Source organism: Eumetopias jubatus, unplaced genomic scaffold, assembly GCF_037043125.1.
Source record: "Eumetopias jubatus isolate StellerSeaLion01/CBP00866 unplaced genomic scaffold, mEumJub1_p1.0 scaffold_7, whole genome shotgun sequence".
In the NCBI taxonomy this organism is placed as follows: Eukaryota; Metazoa; Chordata; class Mammalia; order Carnivora; family Otariidae; genus Eumetopias; species Eumetopias jubatus.
Window position 1 is genome coordinate 85,272,753 of NW_028274813.1, and position 25,385 is coordinate 85,298,137.

The 25,385-nt window shown below is 42.7% G+C and overlaps 2 protein-coding genes across 9 annotated transcripts in view; one reads left to right on the plus strand and one right to left on the minus strand.

The window, feature by feature from the left end:
* The window catches only part of TUBGCP4 (tubulin gamma complex component 4), a 35,198-nt gene extending 19,602 nt beyond the window's left edge, over nt 1–15,596 (plus strand). The window contains exons 10-19 of one of the 4 annotated variants that reach the window (XR_003612774.2): nt 5,526–5,576; nt 5,999–6,104; nt 7,798–7,905; nt 8,348–8,486; nt 10,870–11,047; nt 11,564–11,698; nt 13,191–13,307; nt 13,935–14,074; nt 14,762–15,110; nt 15,462–15,596. Coding sequence is in view for 3 of the 4 variants with exons in the window: in XM_028126637.2 (XP_027982438.1) it covers nt 5,526–5,576; nt 5,999–6,104; nt 7,798–7,905; nt 8,348–8,486; nt 10,870–11,047; nt 11,564–11,698; nt 13,191–13,307; nt 13,935–14,074; nt 14,762–14,774 (987 nt within the window). In the remaining variant the exon portion in view is untranslated. Of the gene's footprint in view, nt 1–5,525; nt 5,577–5,998; nt 6,105–7,797; nt 7,906–8,347; nt 8,487–10,869; nt 11,048–11,563; nt 11,699–13,190; nt 13,308–13,887; nt 14,079–14,761 lie in introns of those variants that run through there. The other 3 variants (XM_028126638.2, XM_028126637.2, XM_088024764.1) reach the window with 3 other exon arrangements.
* A 677-nt stretch (nt 15,597–16,273) lies between these two features.
* The window catches only part of TP53BP1 (tumor protein p53 binding protein 1), a 72,072-nt gene continuing 62,960 nt past the window's right edge, over nt 16,274–25,385 (minus strand). For 4 of the 5 annotated variants that reach the window (XM_088024761.1, XM_028126626.2, XM_088024762.1 and 1 more), the window contains 7 exons: nt 24,697–24,888; nt 24,072–24,287; nt 22,171–22,386; nt 18,388–18,482; nt 17,659–17,858; nt 17,014–17,159; nt 16,274–16,629 (listed from right to left, as the gene is read on the minus strand). In XM_088024761.1, coding sequence (XP_087880887.1) covers nt 16,442–16,629; nt 17,014–17,159; nt 17,659–17,858; nt 18,388–18,482; nt 22,171–22,386; nt 24,072–24,287; nt 24,697–24,888 — 1,253 coding nt within the window. In that variant the 3' untranslated portion in view covers nt 16,274–16,441. Of the gene's footprint in view, nt 16,630–17,013; nt 17,186–17,658; nt 17,859–18,387; nt 18,483–22,170; nt 22,387–24,071; nt 24,288–24,696; nt 24,889–25,385 lie in introns of those variants that run through there. The other variant, XM_028126627.2, reaches the window with a different exon arrangement.

Here is a 25,385-nt window from a genome sequence, read left to right on the forward strand (position 1 = left end):
GTAGGCATGGCAGATAGCTATAATGGAGACAGAATATTAGATCATAAGGTGACATTTAGGTTTCACTTCATTTGATTCTTTATGGGCAAGTAAATATTTATACTCTCTAGAATACATGCTTTTGTCCTGTCATAATTTCAAGATCCTGCCCCTGTGCCTATAGCCAAGGTAGCCCTTGTCAAGGGGGCTGGTGTCTTGAGGTCCTTTCATCTTATTTTATTAAATCTGTTTCTGTTCTTTTATTATTCTTGTGATAACTCTGGAGTTAATTCATGGAGGAAAGTAAAAATCTTATTGAATGAATAATACAAGATTTCAAATTTGTTTTTCTTGTGAAATTCTGAAATGTGGATATTGGTAGAAATTACATTTCCAGTTTGTAAAAATGATAGATGAAGAATGGAAGTTCAGACTCATTGAAGTTTTTTACAATTGTAGTTAATAGGCCTTTTTTAAAGGTATTCTCTCTTTTTTTTAAGGTATTCTCTTAAAATAACAATTTCTAGTAATGAAAATAGAGTTTACTTTTCAGAAGGAAAAAGGTGGGGAGTGTCTTAGAAATACACCATGCTCCTCCCCTTTTGGTTTTCTCTTTCTCTATTTAAGTATACATACTATATGAATTTATATAAAGTTCAAAAACAGTTAATATAAAGTTTAATATAAAAGTTCAAACACAGGGGCACCTGGGTGGCTCAGTCAGTTAAGCATCTACCTCTTGATTTCAGCTCAGGTCGTGATCTCAGTGTCATGAGATTGAGCCCTAATTGGGCTCTGAGCTGGGCATGGAGCTTGCTTAAGATCCTTTCTCTCCCTCTCCCTTAAACCCTTCCCCACCTGACTGTCTCTCTCTCCAAAAAAAAAAAAAGTTCAAATGCAGAACTAATCTGGTGTTAGATGTCAGAAGAGTATTTGACCTTAGTCAATGGGAAGGACGGGAAGAAGGCTTTCAAGGTGCTGGTTATACAGGTGTATTCAATTTGTGAAAATTCTCCAAGCTGTAAACTTACTATTTGTGTACTTTTCTGTATATTTTTTAGTACTTAAAAGATTTTGAAAATTAATTCCTAGATATTTGTTATTTTGATTTTTTTTTAGTTGGTTACTGTTTTTATGTAGAGAAATGGCAGTATTAATTTTTGTGGGTTAATCTTTTTTAAAATATATTTTATTTATTTATTTGACAGAGGGAGAGATAGCGAGAGCAGGAACACAAGCAGGGGGAGTGGGAGAGGGAGAAGCAGACTCCCCACTGAGCAGGGAGCCCAATGCGGGGCTCGATCCCAGGACCCTGGGATCATGACCTGAGCCGACGGCAGACGCTTAACGACTGAGCCACACAGGCGCCCCTTTTTTTTTTTAGTTCTAATAGTTTGTTGATTCTGTTGATTTTTCTAAGTAATGATCATATCATTTGGAAATAATGAGTTTTACAACTTCCAATTTTAGACTTCTTTTTTTTTTTCTTACAGTCTTGGATCTCTAATACTACATTAAACAGCTGGAGTGATAGTTGATATAAACCGTGTTAACCACTGGAGGCGATAATGGGCATTTTTGCTTTGTTGGCTCTTAAAGATCTTGCATTGACAGTTTCTCTATTACTCTAATGTTTGCTGTAGGCTTTTGGCAACATAAGTTTATCAGGTTAAAAAAGTTATCTTCTTTCTAGTTTGCTATGCGTTTTTATCATAAATAGATGTTGAATTTTATCAACTGCTTTTTCTATATCAATGGTGGTGCAGTTTCTTGCTCTGGGTTCTTTCTCTCCTTCAGTCTACTCATAGGGTGGGTAAATTCCCGGTTAGATTTTCAGTTGTTGAATCTTCCTGAGATAAACTGTACTTGAAAACACGAGGTTGTATTTTTTAATACACTGTTGGATTTGGTTAGCCAGTATAATACTTGGAATTTTTGCATCTACATTTACTAGTGAAATTAGACGATTCTGGTTTTATTCCCATGTGGTTGCAGAAAAAGACTGTATAAGCCTCATAAAATGAGCTAGGTATCTATCACTTTTGTTTTTTCTAGAATAATTAATATAAGATAGTTGTTACTGGAAGTTTTATTGAATTTACCTGAAAATTTATCTAAGCTAGGTTTAAGAAGGGGAGATCTTGGGAGAGCCTGGGTGGCTCAGTCGATTAAGCATCTGACTCTTGGTTTTGTTTCAGGCCATGATCTCAGGGTCTGGGGATAGAGCCCCACATGGGGCTCCACGCTCATCAGGGAGTCTGCTTGAGGATTTCTATTCCTTTTCCCTCTGCCCCTCCGCCCACATGTGTCCTCTCTCTCTCTCTCTCAAATAAATAAATAAATATTTAAAAAAGAGGGGGGGAAGGAAAATCTTTACCAATTCAGTGTATTTAAACCTACGTTAGTCTGTTCAAGACCTTTATTTCTTGTACCAATTTTGGTATTTTCTACTTTTCTAGGAAGGCCCATTTCATCTAGATTTAGTTTTTTAGAAGATCTGTAGCTATTTGTTTTACTTTGTATTTTATTTTAACCTTTCAGTGTTGAATCTTACTAATCTTTTCGAAGAACCGGCTTGTGTTTTTATTACCCTATTTTTTCTTTATCTTATTGATATCTGCCTTTATTATTTTTCTTCCTTCTTGTTTCTTTGAGTTTTCTGTTACTCTTTGCTAGTTTCCTGGATTGAAAACTTGACTTTTCTATTTGTAACCCTTGCTTCCTAGGAAATATATATAAAACTTAACATATTGCTTTGAACTTGTCCCACAAGTTTTTGGTATGGAGTATATATATTATCATCCTGTTCTTAAATAATTTTTTATTTTCTTTCTGATTTTCTTTTTAACCCCAGGGATTTATTTTTAATTTTTATTGCAGTATAGTTGGAAAACACAGTCTGTAGATAGGTCCTTTGGAGTTGATTGAGGCTTCCATTATGGATTAATGTAGGGCCTGTTTCTTGTTTTTTAGTTCTACCTGTGCTCAGAGAGTATAGATTCTGTGAGTCTAGAGTTCTGTGCATGTTCTAATATCTCATTTCCAAGCTGTTTGTTAGGATGTGCATATTTGTAATGAATATATATTTGTTTTTCCTTTTATGTATATATAATGTCTTATCACTTATATTTATTTCTATATAATATATATATTTAAATTTTTTTTTTTTTACTTAAAATCTATTTTCTTAGTTAAGATCATTACCCACCTCTCTTCCAGGTCATTATTTACCTCAGATCTTCCATCCTTTATTTTCAACGCTTTTTACCTCCCTGCCCCCAAGCAACCAGTGATCTGCTTTCTGTCACTAGAGATTAGTTTGCATTTTCTAGAATCTATATATATGGAGTCAAACAGTATGTACTCTTTTGGGGGAGGAGATGGGTCAGGCTGCTTTTCCTCATGATTATTTTGAGATTAATCCATGTTGCATGTATCAATAGTTTATTCCTTTTTTTAAGCTTACACAAAATGTTCCTATAACCATCATTAATATTATTTTAAACATTTCTCTAAATGCATTGCTGAATGGTAAACATATCCCTGTACTTGAGCACTCCTTTCATAGCAATTAAGTACCACTTTTATAAATACCGTTATTACAAGTGTTTATAAACACTTCTCTAAATGCATCATAGACGAGCTAGCACACCCATTCCCTGAAATAACTCTTCTCAAAGTATCCTGAACATATTTTTTTTAAACTTTGTCTTATTGAGGATCTTTATTGATCTTTTATTGAGGATCTTTATTACATGTGTTTTCATTTTTTATTTATTTTTCACTGTTAATACATGTGCTTTTATTTTTTTTAATCAAAATGTATTTGATATATAACATTGTATAAATTTAAGGTATTACATACAGCATGTTGATTTGATACATTTATGTATTCTAATAAGATTTTCATTGTAGGGATAGTTAGCACCTCTATTATAGCACATAACTATCATTTCTTTTTTGTGGTGGGAATAATTAAGATCTAGTCTCTTAGCAAATTTGATTATAGTACAACTTTGCTGTCCATATTCACTATACCATGACTTAGATCTCCAGGACTCACTTACCTACTAGTTGCAAGTTCGTACCCTTAAAAAGCATCTCCTTATCCCCCTACCCCGCAGTCCCTGGTAACCACCATTTTACTCTTTGTTTTTATGAGTTTGGCTTTTTTGGACTCCACATATAAATGATATCATGCAGTATTTCTTTCTCTGATGTATCTCAGTATAATATGCTCAAGGTCCATCCATGTTGTCACAAGTGGCAGAATTTCCTTTTTTTTCATGACTGAAATATATATATTTCATTATATATCACATCTTTATCTGTTCATCCATCATGGACACTTAGTTGTTTCCATATCTTGGCTATTGTGAATAATGCTGCAGTAAACATGGGAGTGTACATATCTCTTTGATAATCCTGTTTCATTTCCTTTGTGTATATACCCAGAAGTAGAATTCTGAATCATATGGTAGTTCAATTTTTAATTTTTCAGGAACCTCCATACTGTTTCCCATAGTGGCTGAACCAATTTACATTCCTACCAACAGTTCCACATCCTTGCCAACAACTTGTTACCTCTTCTTGAACCATTCTAATAGGTGTGAAATGATAGCTCATTGTGGTCTTGATTCGCATTTCCCTGATGGCTAATGATATTGGGCATCTTTTCATGTACTTGTTGGCCATCTGTATGTCTTCTTCGGAAAAATATGTGTTTAGTTCCTCTGCCCATTTTTTAATTGGATTGTTTGTGTTTTGTTGTTGTTGTTATTGAGTTGTAGGACTTCTTTATATATTTCAGGTATTCCTTATCAAATATGTGGTTTGCACATATTTTCTCCCATTCTGGAGGTTGTCTTTTAAATTTGTTGTTTCTTCTTATGTGCAGAAGCTTTTTTCTTTTTTTAAGATTTTATTTATTTGATAAATAGAGGGAGCATGAGCGGGAGAGGCAGAGGGAGAAGCGGACTCCCCACTGAGCAAGGAGCCTGATTCAGGGCTCAATCCCAGGACCCTGGGATCATGACCTGAGCCGAAGGCAGATGCTTAACCGATTGAGCCACCCAGGCAGCCCCCCCCTTTTTTTTTAAAGATTTTATTTATGGGACACCTGGGTGGCTCAGTCAGTTAAGCGTCTGCCTTCGGCCCAGGTCATGATCCCAGGGTCCTGGGATCGAGCCCCACATTGGGCTCCCAGCTCAGCGAGGAATCTGCTTCTCCCTCTCCCTCTGCTGCTCCCCCTGCTTGTGCTCTCTCTTTCTCTCTCTCTGTCAAATAAATAAAATCTTTAAAAAAAATAGTGTACAACTCAGTGGTTTTTAGTATATTCAGTGTTGTGCAACCATCACCACCATCTAATTCCAGAACATTTCCATTTCTTTTTTTTTTTTTAACTTTAAACTATCCCTTCATTCTTGGGATTAACTCAGCTTGGTCATAGCATATATTCTGTTTTCAATATATTGCTGGATTTGTACAAAACCATTCTTGATAGAACTTTTCTTTGGAATGAAATTTTGTCCCTGTTCTTTTCACAGCATCTCTGGAAGCTGATGGTGGAAGAATCAGATTTACTGGGTCAGCTGAAGGTAACAGCTTAGCTGTCTTTTAATTCTTAAAATGATGCTGGTGGGCAGTTACTTTATTCTCTAGGCTCTCCTGAGAGCATTGGTTGCCTGTATCCAGACTTCCAGAGTGGCCTCACATGTTTTCATCCAGGAGGGCAAACTCTCCCTAATATTACACATGTACTATAGCATAAAGGTTTGGGTGTTTACTTTCTTCTGGGAGAACAGACTTGTGTTGCCAATGAATAAATGACACTAAAGACGTACCAGTTGTCCTGCCTTGAGGAGTTGCAAAGTATGCCCATGTGAAATGCCCAAAGCCTGTATCCTTTTGTAGGCTGGGCTCACACTGATGAGATTAGAAACTTCATGTATAATGATGACAATGAGGAGCTCCTGGCCCTGCTAGATTACTGAATTGTAAATTGAAATTCTTTCCGCAGATCATTAAAGATTTTTACCTTCTGGGACGTGGAGAACTGTTTCAGGCCTTCATTGACACAGCTCAACACATGTTAAAAACACCACCCACTGCAGTAACTGAACATGGTAATTGCCCTGTGGGCCTGAGAATTACCAGTTGACTGATGTTGTAGGGTGTTTCTTGATAGCTGCTGAACCGTTCAGTCTGTTCCATGTAAGAGCAGCCTGGTGAGTTAGAGAGCAGTGTTTTCCAAAGATGGAAGGCCCATCAGGTGGGCTGCACACTGAGGTCATTGGGAGTAGCCTCTTGATCCTTCCTGGAAGAGTGGGTGTAAATCAGGTGTTTTATCAGCTTATTTCCTTATGGGACATATCGCTATTTATTGCCACTTGTATTTGAATTCTTTAGGTTGTGAATGTTGGAAACCTAACCTGAACTAACCTAGGTAGAAAAGGGGAATTTATTTGCTATTTTATCTGTAACTCCAGTGGGATAGGAGTATAGCCGGACTTCAGAACAACTGAAACTAGGACTTGAATATTGCTAGAATTCTCTTTCTTACCTTATCTTGTCTGTGCCTCTTCCATGCTCTCTCATGGCCTTCCAGGCCCATTTGGAAACATGGCCAGCAACAGTTTCCAGGAACCACCTCACAGTGTCTACTAGAAGAGCCAAATCCAATCTCTCTGGTAGCAAATTTTAAAAGATTCCAAGAAAGGGTTTTCATTAGCCCTGTCCAGATCATACACATACCCCCGCATGAAAGATGTCAGACATTAAGATACGCCTACTTCAGTAAAGTGTTCACCCATGACTAATGGGAATGATCACCATTCCCATTCAAACTACATGAGGAGAGGGCACCTGGGTGGCTCAGTCGGTTGGGCGTCTGCCTTTGGCTCGGGTCGTGATCTCAGGGTCCTGGGATCGAGCCCCGCATCAGGCTCCCTGCCCAGTGGAGTCTGCTTCTCCCTCTCCCTCTGACCCTCCTTCCTGCTTGTGCTCTCTCTCTCTGTCTCAAATAAAATCTTTAAAACAAACAAGCAAAAACCAAACTACATGAGGAGAGTCAGGAAAGGATTAGAATCAAAAAAAGAAAATGGGGGGAAACCAACAGGGTTACCTTTCTTCCTACTCTATAAAACAATTGATGGCCACTATACTCGCGTAAGACTTTTCTCATTGCAGATATGAGAAAACCCAATTCAAACTCATGCAAAGAGGAAGAAAAATGTATTGATTCTGATAACTGAAAAGGTCAGAGGATGAAGGCTTTAGGCAAAGTCTGATCTGGTGGCTCACATGACGCCTTCAGGACTTGGTGTCATTCTGTCTTTCACCTCTGCCTTCTTTCTCGGACAGGCCTGCTCCATATGGTAGCAAGATGGCCTCCAACCAAGCTCACATCCCACTAAGTCCCTGTTTATCTAAAAAAAAAAAAAAAAAGGCTCTACTCTGAATAGAGCCTCTGGATTGGCCTGGCTTGAGTCATGTTCATGTCCCTAAACAAAACAGTGTAACAAGGTAGAGTATTATGTTCCATTTGAGCATGCCTGGGTCACTTGCCTACCCCTAGCATCAGGTATTGTCAACCCCACTGAACCACTTGGATAATACTGAGAGGGATAATTCTCCAAGGGAAATTGGGTGCTATTATCAGCAGGAGGAGGAATGCATGCGAGGCAGGCAAAAGCAGCCCATCTCCACAGCGTCCTATGGTTAGCATCAGGCAGGCTGGAGCAGAAGTGGAAAGCCAGCAGTATCTGGGTCTGTCATGTAGCCTAATGTTCTTGTCAGCCCATGTGCTCCTTCTTGCAGATGTGAATGTGGCCTTCCAGCAGTCCGCACACAAGGTCCTGCTGGACGATGACAACCTTCTCCCTCTGCTGCACTTGACAATCGAGTATCACGGAAAGGAGCATAAAGGTTTGCCATTCTTTCTTGCATCTTTCTGCTCCTCCTGGTTCATCATCTGTTCTCCCATCAGTGCTTCCGCCCACCTCCACAGAAACCATATCATTTTGGACCTTAGAAGTCACCTTGTCTGGGGCCCTATTTTATACGGGAGGAAAGGGAAGTCCAGAGAGGCTAAGTGGGATGCTCAGGCCATGGTTTTGGTTTTGTTTTTGTCCTGCTGCTAGAATGGTCTCTTTTTATTTACAGCCACCAGACTTTAAGGCTGAAAAAAATCTGAAAGACCTCCTAAGAGAATCTCACATAGACTTTCCTTGCCTTCTTCTGCAAGTCCCCTTTTTGTCGCCAATATGCTTCTGACACTGCAGGCTTGAGTGAGCACTCACCTCATGAATGTGACTCACCTTGTCAAAGCCCTGGTTCTAGATGAACAAAGTGTCTTTTCTCTTAACAGATGCTGCTCAGGGAAGAGAAGGGCCTTCTCGGGAAACTTCTCCCCGGGAAGCCCCTGCATCTGGCTGGGCAGCCCTAGGTCTCTCCTACAAAGTACAGTGGCCACTGCACATTCTCTTCACCCCTGCTGTTCTGGAAAAGTGAGTATTTCTGAATTTCTCATTGGTAAATATGACCTGACTTCCAAGGGTAGAAATGATCAAGGAATAGAATTGGTGGGAGCAAGACAACCACGCAGCTGGTGGTTGTACACAGTCCGTAAATCAGAGGCTGCAAACTCAGATGCCTTCGTGGACTGGACAGAAAACCTTAGCAAGTGAAGCTGTGGACACGAGGCTGTTGGGGGCTGCTGGGTGCTGGGTGCTGGGACGAACAGGAGGGTCAAACCCTCGAATCATCAGTGTGGTGGTGGTGGTTGTGTGCATTTGTTGTTAAAAATGGCTTTTATTTTTTAAGCAATCTCTATACCCAAAGTGGGGCTTGAAATTACAGCCCTGAGATCCAGAGTCACAGAGGCACCCCTGTTGTCATTTTTGAAGTTGCAAAGTCAGCAGTTTACAGCCTGCGAGTCTGTGGCCTCTGGAAGGTGCAGTCTTGGGCGCCACATGGAGAAGCTGGCTGTGGGTAATTCCATCAGGCTAGCAAGTTTCCTCCCTAAGACTTTTGTAATCTTGTGTTGATCTACCTGGGAAGACTTTCTGAGCCCGAGCGTTTGCTGTGGACTTGAGCCACTGCAGAGAAATCACCTTCTTACCCAGGGAGAGACGGTGGGGATGGCTAAGCTGGAGTGAAATACAGGAGCGGGACCAACGTAGTAAGAGGCTCTTGGATCAGCTTTGTTCTTTATCCTGAGGGCCTGCCAGGTGCTTTTGCTCCGTCAGAACCTCATGTCCCCAAGCGAAGGAAGCAGAACTCTAGGGGAAGGGAGGCTGGAAAAGCGTGCTTGGCTAGTGGTCGCCTGTGGAATCCGTCCCCACACCATTTATGAATCTCTCAAATCCTGTGCTGGCCCCTGCCATGGTTGGAGGACGGCAGCCGTTGTGCTCCGGCTGGAGGAATGGAGGAAAGGGAAATAAATGAACAAAAGGGCCTCTCTTCATCTCTCTGCTCCTGTTCACAATCCTCTCACCTTTTTGGGTAGAGAAGCTTAGGGTATGAGAGCCTAGGCATGAACTGGAGAAGACGAGGCTGGTCGAGGGAGATTTCTGTGGCAGGTGTAGAGCCCACAGCCCACCTGAGGAAGCTGCACGGGCCTTGTCCGTGAGCCTTCACAGCTCCCAGTGTCCCACAGGCGAACATTTACGTCCTCACCTGATACACTCTGAACACCCTGGAATAAATCAATCTCCGATGTATTTTTTAAAACTTTGTATTATGAGAATTTCCAAATATAAACAAAAGTATGGACTCTAATGATCCCCCACATGTACATTATCCAGCTGCAGTAACCATCAACATGCTGCTTGTTCCCTCTCGTTTTCGCTAGAGCCTTATGCAGCAAAGCCCAGGCATGTCATTTCACTCCATCACTATGCAATTCAGAAAAGGCATGTTTTTAATGTAATTACAATGCAGTATCACAGCCAATAAAATTAACAATAAGTCCTTATCTGATATCTGGTACAGATTGAAATTTTCCCAGTTAGCCAAAAATGCCTTTTTATATTTCGGTTTGTTCAAATCAGAATCCAAACAAGGTGTACTATTTTTACTATGTTGTTCCATTAGAAATAGATGATTTTAAAAACCCAGATTGGTTTCTGCAAGTCTGCCTACAAACAAGTAAATATATCCAGTTCCACTAGGAATCAGCTGTTCTTCCCATGTGTGTTCTCAGCGTGGGGCTCAGCATTAGGCAGCTAGCCCCTGAGCTTGCCGTGACGCAGGAGTTAGGGACCCCTCAATTGAGTTCTCTTCTTTAGGACAGAAGATCAGATTAACTGAAATCCTTGCTTCCTAACACATTTTTATTATTGGTCCATGCAAGACCCTCCTTCCCCCTTACACATACACCGTAAAACCACTTCCCAGCACAGAAACTGGAACACCGACAATAATGGTCTTTCCCAGTCTCACTCCCTTGGCTCCCCCAGCCCTAGGTCACCACTCTCCCCCAGCCATGTTTTCTGTCCTTTTAATATTTAGTTTTATGACATTATGTATATTCCCTCAAAGTACGTTTTTTTCCTACTTGGTTGTTCTATTAAACATTATTTTATTATTATTAAGCCTTATTTAAAAAGTGTATAAGGCTATATATAATCTGAGATTTACCTTTTTTATTCAGAATCCTATTGCTAGGAGCCATCTTGGGTTGTGCAGCTGAAGCGCATTCATTTTGACAGCTATGTAATATTCCACCATATAAATAAGCCACAGTAAATTCATCCCTGGCTCTAGCCATTCTCCTTTCCTTCCTGCCTTTTGGGGGACGGGTAGCAGGCACAGAGTCCTAGGGTGTGTCATGCAGGTGAGGTGGGGAGTGAAGTTGTATTCTTGAAGAGCCTGACGTTTCTGTCCCAGGTACAATGTTGTTTTCAAGTACTTACTGAGCGTGCGCCGGGTGCAGGCTGAGCTGCAGCACTGCTGGGCCCTACAGATGCAGCGCAAGCACCTCAAGTCCAACCAGACCGATGCAGTCAAGTGGCGCCTAAGAAATCACATGGCATTCTTGGTGGATAATCTTCAGTACTATCTCCAGGTCTGGGCCAAGGGATGAATAGGAGGAAGGGGTATGAAGAAGAGTCTGGGAGGTTGGCAGGGTTTACTGAAGAGGGACTGCAATCCTACATTGGATGAAATGTTGGGGGTTGAGAAAATTCACAGATTTTATCACCGGGCGGGGTTTCTTGGTGGCATTTGAGAGGAAAGTGGGAATAAATGGAAGGAGAATGAGGAGTTTGGGGTTCTTGTCAGCAATGCAGTATTTAATTCTTGCTGATTTGACCCTCATTTTTAGAGTTGGCTAGAATGTCTGGAATCTGTAGGACTTAACCAAGTCAGTCGGTGGAGGGGATCTGCCAGAACTTTGGAGGTTATTAGGCATTAGGCAGGTAACTTTCTACAAGGCTAAGCAACATAAGGGAGCCTTTGGTCAGCTTTAAAGTGGCTTGAATAGGAAGGAGAATTTCTCTTTCATACTGTCAGGCATCTTAATGTCCTTGAGTGCTTAGAATGTTCTAGGTCCTGAAAGTATTTGTGTGTCACTGCCCATCAGGTGGATGTGCTGGAATCTCAGTTCTCACAGCTGCTGCATCAGATCAATTCTACCCGCGACTTTGAAAGCATCCGATTGGCTCACGACCACTTCCTTAGCAATTTGCTGGCTCAGTCCTTTATCTTGTTGAAACCTGTAAGTAGGGCTGTTAGTTTCCTCAAACTGCTTCTCCCCTGACTGTTCCCTTAGATCCCGAGTTGCCAGGATATGGAAATATCATTAAACAATTGCTCAATCTCCATTTTCAGACCTTTTTCACAACTTAAAGCAAAATTAAAAGGGAATGTTAAAAGGGAATGTTAAAAGGGAACTTAAATGTCTGAATTTCTGAAATATTGTATCCTAGGGATGTGGTAAGTAGCTATAGAAGAAAGAATATGTGCTGAACCCTCAAAGGGAAGGATTTAATTTAAAAGACCTTTCTGACACCACAGAAAGACTAACGAAAAGCATATATAGTACTTACTTTCTTAGCAATCTTTTGGATCAGGATCGACCAGTTGGGAGTTGTTTTCAAGGAGAAGTGGAGTAGTGTCTCCCGGTGTATTTGTGTATGTACATCTCCTTCAGGGGAATTCTTCTCAAACTTGGCTACACATGGGAATCACCTGGAAGCTTTAAAAAATCTGGGACCCCGAGCACTTAAATTAGGATCTCTGGAGTGAAACCCAGGCACTAGTGTTTTTTAAAGCTCACAAGTGCATGCCGATTCCAGAATAGAAAGCGGAAAGGTTGAAATGACCCCTCATAGTTTCTCTGATTATATAGGTTGCATAGATTACACTTCATCTCTGATGTCAGCCAGCTGTTCTCCCTCAGTTCTGCCACACCACAAACTCTACAGCCTTCTCTTTTGTTCCTATTCGGAGCTATTTTTGCTGCACTAAAGGAGAGCTGGTTATATAGATGCCACTCCCAAGAGTTCTTTCTGTGAACTGACAACACCAAAAGCCGTTGTGACAGGCAGACTGTCCTCATATGGCATGAGCGCATCCTTGGGAAAAGCAGAAGATCAGTGCAGGTGGTCACCATTAAATATTTATTGAGTGCTTACTGTATGCAAGGCACTGGGGATACAAAGAGGTATAAATCATGGCTCTGCCCTTAAGGAGCTCACAATCTAGTTGGAGAAACAGAACATACATACATACATACATACATACACACACAGATCAGTAACAACACAGGTGGCCTGAACAGAGGCCAAGAGAACAGTACAGATAATAGAGAGAGAGAAGCAGGGGGTCACTAAAGGCTACATGGGGAAGGGAGTGCTCCACGGAGGTGGAACGTGAACTGGCATTAAGGAGAGGATCCCGGCTATAAGGAACGACAGTGGAAGCAAAGCTCAGGGCAGGAGCACACTTGGTGGGTCCCAGAAACGATGACTGGTGTGACGTGTCTACAACGGAAGTTTTGTGCAGGGGTGACTCAGAGAATGGTAGCATCTTTGCCAGGAAGGGAAGAGTTTGGTTTACACTTGTTGCATTTTGAGGGGCCGGCAGGACTGACCCGTGACATTGTCTCTCCTGAGGTCAAAGAATGGGAATAAGGTAGCTCTTTGTTTTCCCAAATCTTTAATTTCATACATGTTTTCTTTTCCTAATACCAACTGTTTCCTGGGTAGGTGTTTCACTGCCTGAACGAAATCCTAGATCTCTGTCACAGCTTTTGCTCGCTGGTCAGTCAGAACCTGGGCCCCCTGGATGAACGTGGGGCTGCCCAGCTGAGCATCCTGGTGAAGGTGAGTCGGCCTGGCTGTTGGCAGTATGCAGCCCTGTCCAAAGGGAGAGGTTGTTTTGCCAATAGGGAATCATGATCTTTCGCTCTGTGTCAATAAAGCATTTCCCCAATACATAATGTACACACAGAAATAACAAGATACAAAGATTAAAATGTTGGTATCAGTTCATTTTGAGGCAGATAATTATGTGCCATCTCAGCATTCAAAAATAGTTCAGCCGTGAATAGTTTTTCAGCCCACACACATGCATTGGCTTTTTTCTCACATTCTCCTATCCAACCTCCTTCCTTCCTTGAGCGAACTGTTTCACTGGGATTGTAATTATCTGACTCTAACAAAAACACGCAGGCTCTCCCCGGCTCGAGTATAAAACAGAATATATTAATTTGAAAACGGATGCTAACTTCCTACTGAGAATGGGAGTGTACTTCCACAGAAAGTCATGCTATCAGTGGACTCGGTACTAAGAAGAACTTTTAGGAGCTAAGAGAAGCGAGGCTGTGGGAAGGGCAGCTGGTGCTGTAGAATTTTGAGCAAGAGTTTTTCAAGGAGCTCCCCCCTCCCGCCTCACTCCACACAGACAGTTGGTGAGTCTGAGAGGAATGACAGCCCGACTCCTCTCTGCAGGGCTTTAGCCGCCAGTCTTCACTGCTATTCAAGATTCTCTCCAGTGTTCGGAACCATCAGATCAACTCAGATTTGGCTCAACTACTCTTACGACTAGATTATAACAAATATTACACCCAGGCTGGCGGAACTCTGGGCAGGTAGGAACCAGCCTTGGGGAAGTCTGTGGCGTGTGTGTGTGTCTGTCTGTCTTTTTTAACAAGTTATGTGTGTGTGTCTGTCTTTTTTAACAAGTTATAATTCCAGAGCTGAGAGACGTTAGCCACTGTCTCATCCAAATGGCCTCATTTTATAAACAAGGAAACTAATTAAAGCTCAGAGAGATAAAGGGGTGTGTTTGACCATCTTTATTAATTTTAATGAAGGTTATTTTCTAGTAAAAGCCATTGTCATAGTAAAACACTAAAACTCCTGATGCCGAGATGGGTTTTTAGTTGGCTGGAAGAAAGAACTGGGAAGCGGAGTGGCTGTGGTCGGTTCCCAGGTGACATTAACCAGCTCTGCAGCCTCAGGCACCCTGCCTCCCTGGCCCCCAGCCATGCCAGGGAAAGGTGATCGCCCCTTCTAATTCTTAGCTTTTTAATCCAATAGATTCAGTGGTGGTTGGCTTTTCTCAGAGGTCTCTTCTGTTTTTAAAAAGCACTTTATTGTTCTTTCTCTCTCAGATGTCCTCAAGCAGATATTTCCTAAGTGATTTTAGCAAAAAAGTCAAAGAAAATTGAGTTTTAGAAGATGACACGTAGATCAGAGGCTGCCCTGACTCCTCTTTCTTTGAAGAAAATCTTAGGAAAGCATATTTGATGAGGCTTTTTTTTTTTTTTTAATAGTTTCGGGATGTGAAAATACCTGGTTCACAAATCAAGTCTCTCACCACATTCTCAAATCTGTGACAGAAGATTCAAAACAGCCCACTCTCCAGCCACTCAACAAATGCCTGCAGCCTACTGAGGGCCCTACCTTTTCCCCCTAGAAGCTACTACTACTGAACATTCGTGGGTACAAATCCCTCCCCTGTGGAATGGTCTGCCCCGCCACAGGGGAGCTCTTGCCTCACCCACCATGGAGGGCACGTGGTGACCTTGCAAGACCCACTACACAGAGGACATCTGTTGGACACAACCATTTGCTGAGCACCTACGAGGTGCCTAGGTACTGTTCAAGCTGCGAGAGATAGCAGTAAGTAGTAACTTCCAATTATTTCAGACTGGAAAAAGGGCAATTCTAGCTATGGACAATGTATTTAAAGTATTATTACTATTTTAACAAAAGGGGTCCTTAAGAAAAAGCCTGAAGTCAAATTCTTAGATTTCAAATATTGAAAACTGCGAGTCTAATTATCCCCTTTTGGAAGAACCACAGGAGTTAAGGTTCCCTTGATCTGGCCCAACCATTACTGTAATTATTAATGTTCATCTTGGTGTGAACCAAAATAAGCGTTTATTGAACAACTCCCTCTATATGAAAAAAGAATGCAGCATTCCGGCCTCAGTCTGTAGCCAGTGATTCTGGTCCTTATCTCTGTGACAGAATATCCTCTACCGCACACTGCATCCTGTTTCCTACAATTGTGTGATGAAGGTGACTCCTTCCACTGCTGTCTATGGAGAAGTTAGCAAACTATGGCCCGCCACCTGTTTGTGAATAAAGTTTTATTGGAACCCAGCCACACTCATTTACCTATTGTCTATGGTTGCTTTCATGCTATCATGGCAAAGGTGAGTATTTGTGACACATCAGATGGTCCAGAAAGCCTAAAATATTTACTGACTGGCAAGAGAAACTTTTTAACTCCTGCTTCAGAGAATGAGAGGACATCAACAGGGATGCTGCTAAGGGTAGAGAAGGAATAGCTTCTAGTAACCGTGACAGCAATAATAGTTATAAAACTGGACCTCTGGCCAGAGCTTCTAACATTTCCAAGTGTTGTCGCTGTGTTTCCCGTGTTTATCCTTGCAGAAAGTCATCCCATCAGGCTTATAGTCACTGCCCTTTCACAGCAATTGGGGCTTTTTCCTTTGTAGTTCTGAGTACAGTACCCACAGGTCAGCTCAACTCTAAAAAGATTTTTTTTAATTGCCAGGAAGTGTCCCATTCCATTCAACTTTTGCTACATCTATTGATCTGGGCCTACTGTAAAATCGGGTTTTTGGAAGTATCAAATTTTAGCCCAGGATAACCTTTTGACAAAGATGCCACAGAAAATTTTAAAAATTCACTTATTTTCCTTGGCTAGCTGTCCTCCTACTCCAAGCCTATTGGAAACCGCAGAGAAGGTACTATGTTTGTCTTGCTATTTGTTCTGCGATTAGGTTCAAAGAAATGGATGAAGAAATCCCAGTTATTACAACCAAAGAGATTCAACATTTATTTTATCATAAAAGTCCATCAAATAAAACTATATACAAGATCCATGCAAGGAGTCCAGTTACACACAAGACACATTTAAAACCTGGTTAAAACACAATCTCCACAACAGCAGGGAATAAAATCATTAAGACCAAGTATCCTTAGTGAGAAACATAATCATGTTTATATTTTGGATGCTGCTTGAATCCAATTCTCTCCCCAACAATGAGGCACTGGATCACCCACTCTTGTGACACCACAGGCAGCTGCAAAGCTTCAGCACACTTCAGCACCGAGGCTGGGCATGAGGGATCCGTCACCACCACGTCAAATACCCCTAACGCAATATCTGCAGGAAGCAGGGGAAGGTGAGGGAGGAGAGGAGACTCAATTTAGCCTTCCATTAAAAAAGATGTGCTTCCTAGCCAGTATGTCGCATTGTGCCCAAACTGAAGCCTTTTATGTCAAACAGTGTTACTGATCACAACCAAAAATGAAAAGTTATAATCACTATATGCTAACCTTATAGATATGTTTATAAATACACCACTGGACACCAATAGAAGCATCAACAGCCCAGTGCCTCACTCCTAGTGGCTCACCTCTTGAAGGTGTGGTACCTTTCTTCTCTTAGAAAACATGGATAATGTCAACCAATGAGACCACAAGGCCTAACACCTACGGGTCTAAGGACATCCTTGGAGCAATAACACCACACACACTTTCCAGGTACCTTTGTTATGGGCACTTGAATGGTGCTGCTTCACGGAGGCTGCCCCCCCCGTCATGAGGATCTCAGACCAGAGCTCCAGGAAGTTCTGCTGTTGGTCTGACACCAAGAGTACCTTCAGATTGTGGAAAGGGTTTTCACGGGGTTGCCTACGGAGGAGTCAGAGACACAGCACCTTGGAATTGGAAAAGACCTTAGCATGACAGATGACATCCAACAAGAGCCCTTCTGCAAAGGGACTTTGGCACCTGTGAATGTTTTCCAAAGCCTTGCATTAGGGCACCACTCCCCTTCTCTCCTGTGAATCATGTGTATTCTCTGGGATCCTAGCCTTCTAATTCAGCAGTTCTGCTGTCCAGTTCCGTCCGGGGACTGACAATAAAATGCCTTGCTTAAAACTTAGTCCCTTAACCTTAAAGGTCGAGGCTACTAAACCTACATGGAAATCCTCACACCTTTTCAAAAAGGTCCTTAACCAGGATACCTCAGGAACATAAACTAGATGAACTGCTGAAATGAACTCACTCAAATTCTCTAATTTATCCTATGACGATTCTAGTTTCTAGAAATACTCTCACCTAGATTCTCCCCCACCAAGAGCATGCTGTCTTCCTCCCTACCATCCTAGATGGGCTCTCAAATACTCACCAATCCAGAATTCTTTGCTCCTCAAGGCTGTACCCAGCAGGCAGCAAATAATTGCGGTAATTCTGGAGTTGGTTGGCATGGCAACTATCATGGACCCAGACATGAGACACACAAGGAATCCCACTGGCAAGGCACAGGAAATACTTCCGGGTTCGACAGTGCTGATCCGCAATTAGGAGACACTGGTAGGCTGTATTACACTGGAAGAAAAGGAACAGAACCAACGGGTCTGGTGACTTCTATAGAAAGCCCCTGAAGAGCACCCCTGAGTCACAGGGAACAGATCTGAACACTTCCAAATACTACCCAAAATGGGGTTGAGCCTATCCTTCTGCCCAACGCTTCCTTTCTCAATGAAAGGCCCAAGTGACTTCCCTAGATACTCTCCCTGCCTCAACTGCAGGTTTTTCTGGGGGCCTGAACCCTTAAGGGACAACACAATCGCAGGTATTCAACCTTCCAGGCTGAGAATCAGCGACACTGTAATAGGGATTTCTATTAAACACAAATTTTAATCTGCTTTTGTCCCAGAAACATAACGACAGCCTTTAACAAACAAGGGTTCTAATCTCTCCTCCTTACACACAAGTAAAAATTCTGTTTCATGCAAAACCTTGTAGCGGTTTCCCAGTGCCTGAACTGTCTACCTGGTGTACCCAACCTCCCCATCCCCTCCCTGTCAGGCTCTTCTCACCCCTCCCCTCCAGGAAGCGACACAAAACTCCTCACCTGGGCTTCATTGAAGTCTTCAAGAATATAGCCAGCTCCTGCTCGAAGCTGGGATTCTGTATACTGCTTGTTGAAAGGAGGAATTTCTAAAAATTCTATTTAAAAAAACAGACAACCAAGATCATAATTACTAGTTGGTTTCTTATTCGCTCGCTCCTTTAAGCCTGCTTCTTACTGCCTCCTTTTACACTCCCCCCCCCCCCCCGACTATCTCTATAGTACTATATCCCAAAGACAGACCGATCAAAGGCTTTCCCATGGGTCAGAAAGAGCTCTGTCATGAGGATTACAAAATCCTGCCAAAAGAAGGGATAAAAGCAGAAGGGGTGGGGAAGATGAGAAATGGGGTGGGTCCTAGACCTAAAAACATCAAAGATTTCTGTACTGAGTCATGGGACTGTTAACAGGGATGGACACACAACCAGTTCCCATGGTGAGGTATTCCAATTTGAGTAACCCTTACCATCAGGACGCTGTCCCTTAGGTCTACCCTCAATCTCTCCTGCAAACTACGCCCATTTCCTCTAATTCTGCCGGCTTGTGGAGACGAAGAGTAGCTGATTAAGCACTTTTTCTAACAAAGCCTTCAAACTCCCCCTTCATCAGCATTTTTACCCCCTATACACTAAAACTTTGATGAACCAGAATGCTCAAAGTAATTAGGGTTTCTAAAATGTAACTGGTTAAGTGAAGGTTAGCCAGAAAAATCCTATTTCAACCTTTTTATTGAAAACTATCTACCTTTGATGATCTTGAAGTACCTCAGGACACTGAACATCAATGACTGCATTACAGTCTTGAGGGTGAAGTAGAAGTTATGAGAGATGAGGCTGAAGCTGTAATGACCCTAGGCAATTAGAAATTGCTTCTTTTGACCAAATATCTGCTCCTCTCATATATAAATAACACATTAAAAAAAGAAAAGAAAAAAGCAAGACATTAGAGATTTTAGTTAATTAGGACTTCTGAGAAATTAAGTTCTAATGAACTTATCACAAATAAAAAACCCAACCAATTTCATAAGAGTTCAGTGCCAGGACCACTCCCCATCCCCCTCATGCCCAGTGGTAAACGCCGGCACAGCAGACCCCTGGCAGAGAGGCCAGCCCTGTGGTGCCCTCCCTGCCTGCTGGAGCTGCCTGGAAGTGCAGGGTGCCCCACACTCAGGCCTCTACACCTCCGGGTAGGTCTGACTGGCCAGCCCATTCACCTTCATTGCTCTTCTCTTGACCAAGCATCCTCCATGTTCCTCTTAAAATGAGACTCAAACTGGAAACTCTAAATGGTTGTAAAAAACTCAAAATATAGCAGGACTGTTTCTCAGTCTTGTCACCACATCCTGTTGATCCATCTCAATATACCTCGTCACAATTTTTAGTACCAACACTCTACTGCTGAGCTACTGCCAAGGCCTCGCATGGTCCTTTTTCCCAAAACTTCAATGTTATGTCTGCTTAATCCAGGTCTGTTTCTAGTCCTGACCTATTTAGATTTTAATCCCCAGTTATATTTCCTTGCATCTGTGTAATCAAATATTACCCCACCTAGGCAGTAGTCCACTCCTCTACTTTTTCTTATTTTGGATTTAATTTTCTTTTTTGCAGCTTATGAGTGGCCCTGCCCCACCAGAGGCTAAAATGAACAGGTTTTTAATTCCATCATCTAAATCAAGGACAAAGGTACTAAATGAACCCAACTGTAGAGTCAAATCCCCATGGCTGATAGGTCCCTGATGGTATGCCTCCCAACAATACCAGGTGCCATATTCTTAATTCATTAATAAATAGGTCTCATTAAATGGATTAAAATACTTTATGAGCTCCTGATCTAAAGCAGCATCTAAGAAATTCCCATTTTTCTTGAAAACTGTTAATATTGTTAGGAGACTGTTTAAGTAAAAATGTCTTCAGGCTTCTTGAGATTGAGGGACAGTCAACATGCCAAAAATATCAAGGACTTTGGTACTGTTGGGCAATGTCCAATGATAAAGGAGCAACATAAAACAGACATGTTCACTATAACCACATTTTCCATAAGAAACCTGGAAATCAGGGCACCTGGGTAGCTCATTCGGTTAAGCATCTGCCTTTGGCTCAGGTCACGATCTCAGGGTCCTGGTATCCAGCCCTGCATCGGGCTCCCTGCTTAGCCCTGCCTCTCCCTCTGTGTGCTGCTCCCCGACTTGTGCTCTTTCTGTCAAATAAATAAAATCTTTAAAAAAAAAAGAAACCTAGAAATCTCCCTAAAAAATGCCCAGTTTCCTCATTTAGACAAGGCCTACCTCCCCTCACTTTTTGGTTACAAGGTTGAGATTAAAAACATTTGATATCTCAGCAATGGAGGGAATTTTTATGAGCTGAGCTTATTAATCTCACACAGGGTCACAGATTTTTAAGGAAGTGGACCATCTGCATCTCATACCAAAGCTGGCTTTCTTGACCATGCTGTACCAACCCACCAATAAAACATCTACAGAATTGCCTTATGAAGTCCTGGTCTAGTGAAGGGCTAGGAGTGTGTTGGAGAATAAGGAAGGTCCAGAGTCTAGCAACACTGTAAAAGCAAAAGAAAACAAGACCACAAACACTGTTTTGATGCCACAACACATTTCACACAATCCTCAAGGGACTCATTATGATCAAAGTGAAACTACACTCTTGGCTAGGAAACTCTTCATATACCTTATCTCCAATGATACTCATCTCAATTCTGACAAAAAAGGCTGGGTGCACACTTAACCTTGAAACCCCACACATACCACACCTGCTCCCGCATGCCAGAGCCACTCTTAACCAATCACTCTGTTTATGCACCTTCCAAACAGCATAAACCCTAACTGCAACTCCCCAACCACCCCTCCTACGTCCCTACAGACCTCCACATGGCTACGGTTGGTGAGATAGAGTTTGGGTTAGTTAGCAAAGAGTCATCCACACACCTGAAATGCCAACCATCACAGATCTGCAATGCTGCTATTTTATGATAACCGTGGTCCCTGATTCAATTGCCTCTTGCAAGATTCAACTCTAACCTGCAGAACACCATCCCATCTGGACCTTTAGTTTTCACACAAACATCTGGATGCTGTTGAGTCACTTCATAGTGCATACGTTTGTATGTGACCATTTTCTTCCCTAGAGCACACTCTTTAGACAGTTGAAACAATTTTTACCTCTCCCCACTACAGCCTTCACTCAAACCCTATGTAACAGACAATGTAGAAATGCAATATATAGATGTAGTTTAAGGTTGAAGAGAGGTACAAGAGTCGAAAAGGTTTAGAAGCTGTTTCTCTGTAATGACCCTAGGGCTCTGGGCACCCTACATTCTCAGTCTTGTGCTCAGACCTCAAGAGACTGAACTTAAGCCCCGACGTGGGTTTGCTCTAGCAGTTGCCCCTAGAACACAGATGGGAAAGCAGCAGGGCATTCAGAAACTTGACAGATCTGGATGACTGTAGTAGGATAAAACGAACAGGGGTTCTAGTCCCAAGTCTACCATTATTGCAGAAAAAAGTAATTATTTAACCTCTCCAAGCTTGTTTCCTCATCTGTAAAGTGGATGATAAGATCTATCTCCCACCTGCCTCACAATGTTGTTTTGAGGAATCACCAAGAGGAGTTTTGTGGAAACAGTCTGTAAATCAAGAAGCAGGGCTCGTTCATTTTCCCTGACCAAGATCCCAGATGCCACTGGCACTGCTTCCTTTACAGGCTCATAAAGTGAATGGAAAGGAAGAAAATGCCCAAGTGTCAGAGCCCCCAGGGCTTCCTAGGGACTTACCCTCCTCTTCCTCACTGCTTCCTGTAGGACCGTCCGGCAGTTTGGAGCGACTGGCCAACTTGTCACTGGTTGTGGCCATGGTGAGAAGAAAAGCATAGCCCAAAAACAAGGTCTTGTTGAGGGGCAAAGGCCCTCTCTGCTCTTCTAGGGCAGAGGGTTCACCCATGTTGTCTCCACTCTCACAGGGGCTCACAAACTCTCCTGCCCCCACCGCCCCTGGAAAGGACAGAACACAGTTACTAGAAGGCTACAGACCACCGCCTGGGCACAACGGGATGGGTAGGCAGTGTCCTGATCAACTTTTTTGAGCTACTGACCAAAGACCATTAACCTAGGACTCAATAACCTAGGACCCAATTTACAGTGTAGAGAAATTTAATGTATTTAAATTTTACAGTCATGATGATGTATACATGATTTTCATAAATAAAAATCAATTAGTATTGTTTTTATACAGCAAAGCCAAATACTTCTGAGATCATATGAAGAAAGTGGTGGTTCTAAAACAAAGCTTAGGTAAGAATGAAAAAATATTTGGAAATCTTCTGCCCACTTTCTCTGCCCAGTGCTTGGAATTCCCCAGGATATGTGATATTTTGAAACAGCCCTTAAAAACAGACAACAACAAAAAGCCCACTTTTTTTATTACCGAGAAATGTCCCTGGCAGATACTCCCACCCTATCCCTGACCCTCACCACAATGGTGCACAGAATACTTGGTAATAAAGTGTTCTTACACGCTGATGGAGCTCCATCAAACCAGCCTGCTTCAACTGTCCGAGTTTCCAACCCCTGGGGGTGGGTGAGTGAACCAGCCAACCCAGGACTCCCAGAACACCCATGCTAGGAGTGCCCCAATAAGTCCTCAAAAAGAAAACAAATACCTGATTTGGAGAAGCGGAATCATAGTCTCATTAGGAGGCTAAGATGACAGACAGATCATGCCTCCCTAAAACAAAACCAGCAGGAGGAGAACAGTCTGCTGTAGCATGTATAAGCCTGGACTTGAAAGTCAAACTGCCTGAGTGTGAATTCTGGATTACTAGGTCACCTTGGGAAAGTTAGCCCACTTTGCTGTGCCTCAGATTCTTCAATGGGAAAATGAATTCTAGCACCTATACCTCATAGGGATTATTTGAGGTGGTATGTGTGAAGCACTCAGTTCCATGCCTCACGTAACCTGAAAACAACAGAAGCATGAGACAGGTATGGAGAGGACACAACCCAAATACATAGCAAACAAAAGTTCTGGTGCCAGGACAATGTAACAATCAACGAAGTCCTTCAGTTTGCTGCACTGAGAGGGCTCCCTCAGGGCAGACACTGAAGACTTTACCCCTGTGTCTCTAGAACCCCAATGGCTGTGAATGAATCATAGCAGAGGCTCTGTAAACAGAGATGGATAAATTCCTGTTAATATGAAGCATGAGGGACTGGAAAGCAGTTGTTTGGGGAACAGTACAAGGAGGGGAGATGCAGAGTGAGGTACTAGCTTTCAATAGGAAATCTGGGAGAGCCAGAGGACCCTGAGGGCAAGAGAGGGGGAAGCAGAGCCTCCTGAGGTAGAAGATGGTACCAAGGTAAAGGAAGAGATGTTAAGACCAATTGCACCAATTTTGAATCTGCTTAAATTCAATACTTCTTTCCCTCTTAGAACCTACTCAGAAGTCAATGGATGTTTCTAATCAAGACCTCATCTCCTATCTACCTCTACTGGACTCTGCTGGGAGATGCATAAAGGTGGATGCAGTCAGTGAAGTACCACCTAGGGCTTGTGTAGGACCCCATCTTTGTAGCCAGGACAGAGGGGCCATCCCCCCTTATCAGGCTGCAGCTCCCCAGCAGCTGGCCCTGCAGTCCACAGTGGTCCAAGAGAGAATGAGGCAAAAGGGAGCACTTACCAGGTTTCACAGTGGCAGACTTCCGGCCTCGCTTGGCAGGGGACCGTTCCTCTTCAGAAGTGATCAGTTTTCTTTTGCCTGAGAGAACTCCCGAGGAGGCACGAGGGCTTTCTGTGGTCTTGCGGGTAGGGGTTGTGCTGCTGCTGCTGGAGGCAGTGGGGGTGGCCGGGGAGCTGACATTGCTGCGCCGTTTCCGCTTCCCTTCCACCAAATTGTCTAGGATAGGATAAGCCAAAGGTTGGTCAACTCCCATGGTCCGAGGCCCTGCTCTTCAAGATTAGCTGGGCAGAGCCTGAGTTAGAGATCACCACACCCTTTCCTCCACCTCCCCCGGGGACAGAAACCTCTTTCCAAGCCACCATCATTTCATTTCGGTCTCAGTCATGACTGAAATATGTCTGGCCCCCTGCAGAACTGGGGAGGCCAGAAGAATCTGAGGACTTACTATCTTGTCCCAGGAAGGAAACAGAGCTAGGCAGTGGCTCCAGAAAACGGCAGCTCATCAGCATCTCAAACACCACAGGAACAGTAAGATTTAGGGAAGCATGCTTACTGCTCTAGAATTCACTCCTCCCACCACAAAGCAGGGGCCCGGAGGCAGTTTCTCAGGAAGCAAAGGTCTTACCCAAGCTGATATCTGCTGCCTTGGTGAGGGGTGTTACTGCTTCATATGGGCCAAGGCCATACTGCTCCCTTAGTCTGTTTCCTTGCTCCAAGGACAAGATGACGGCCATTCGCTTGTACCACTTCCTTTGGCCTTCTTTTTCAATGCTGTAGTATAGCTCTCCAGACTCCTTCCTATGCCCTTTCACCACTCCTGGGTGGGAACAACATAAGAGCAGGCTGCTATTGTTTTAGGTTGCTCGGCATCCACTCACAATGGCTCTGCACAGGGGGTTTGGGTCAGGGCATTAAGAGGTCCCACAGTGGGCTGAAGTTAGTACTTAAAGAAATTCCAACTGTCAAGCCCAGACACCACTTAGGAATGTATGTAGCTACTACCATGGGATTGGGACATGGAAAGTTTCTCAACAGAAGGAACCCTTTAATTATAAAACAACTTCCTAAAGCCAGCCTTTATGAGTTGTTAGTAGTTCAATTCCTTTTTGAAGTGAAACGACATGTGGTTTCTTAACAATCCGATTATAATTTACTAAACCTTTCCTTCTTGGTTTCTTTGGAGGCTGAGTGATAATTCTTGAGTTAAGCTGTAGGTGAAAGATGACATCACTCTGAGAGAGCATGTGTCTGTGTGGCTAAATCAAAATAGAGATACAGAGCAAAGAAAGGAAAAAATAAATTCTGCCTCTCCTG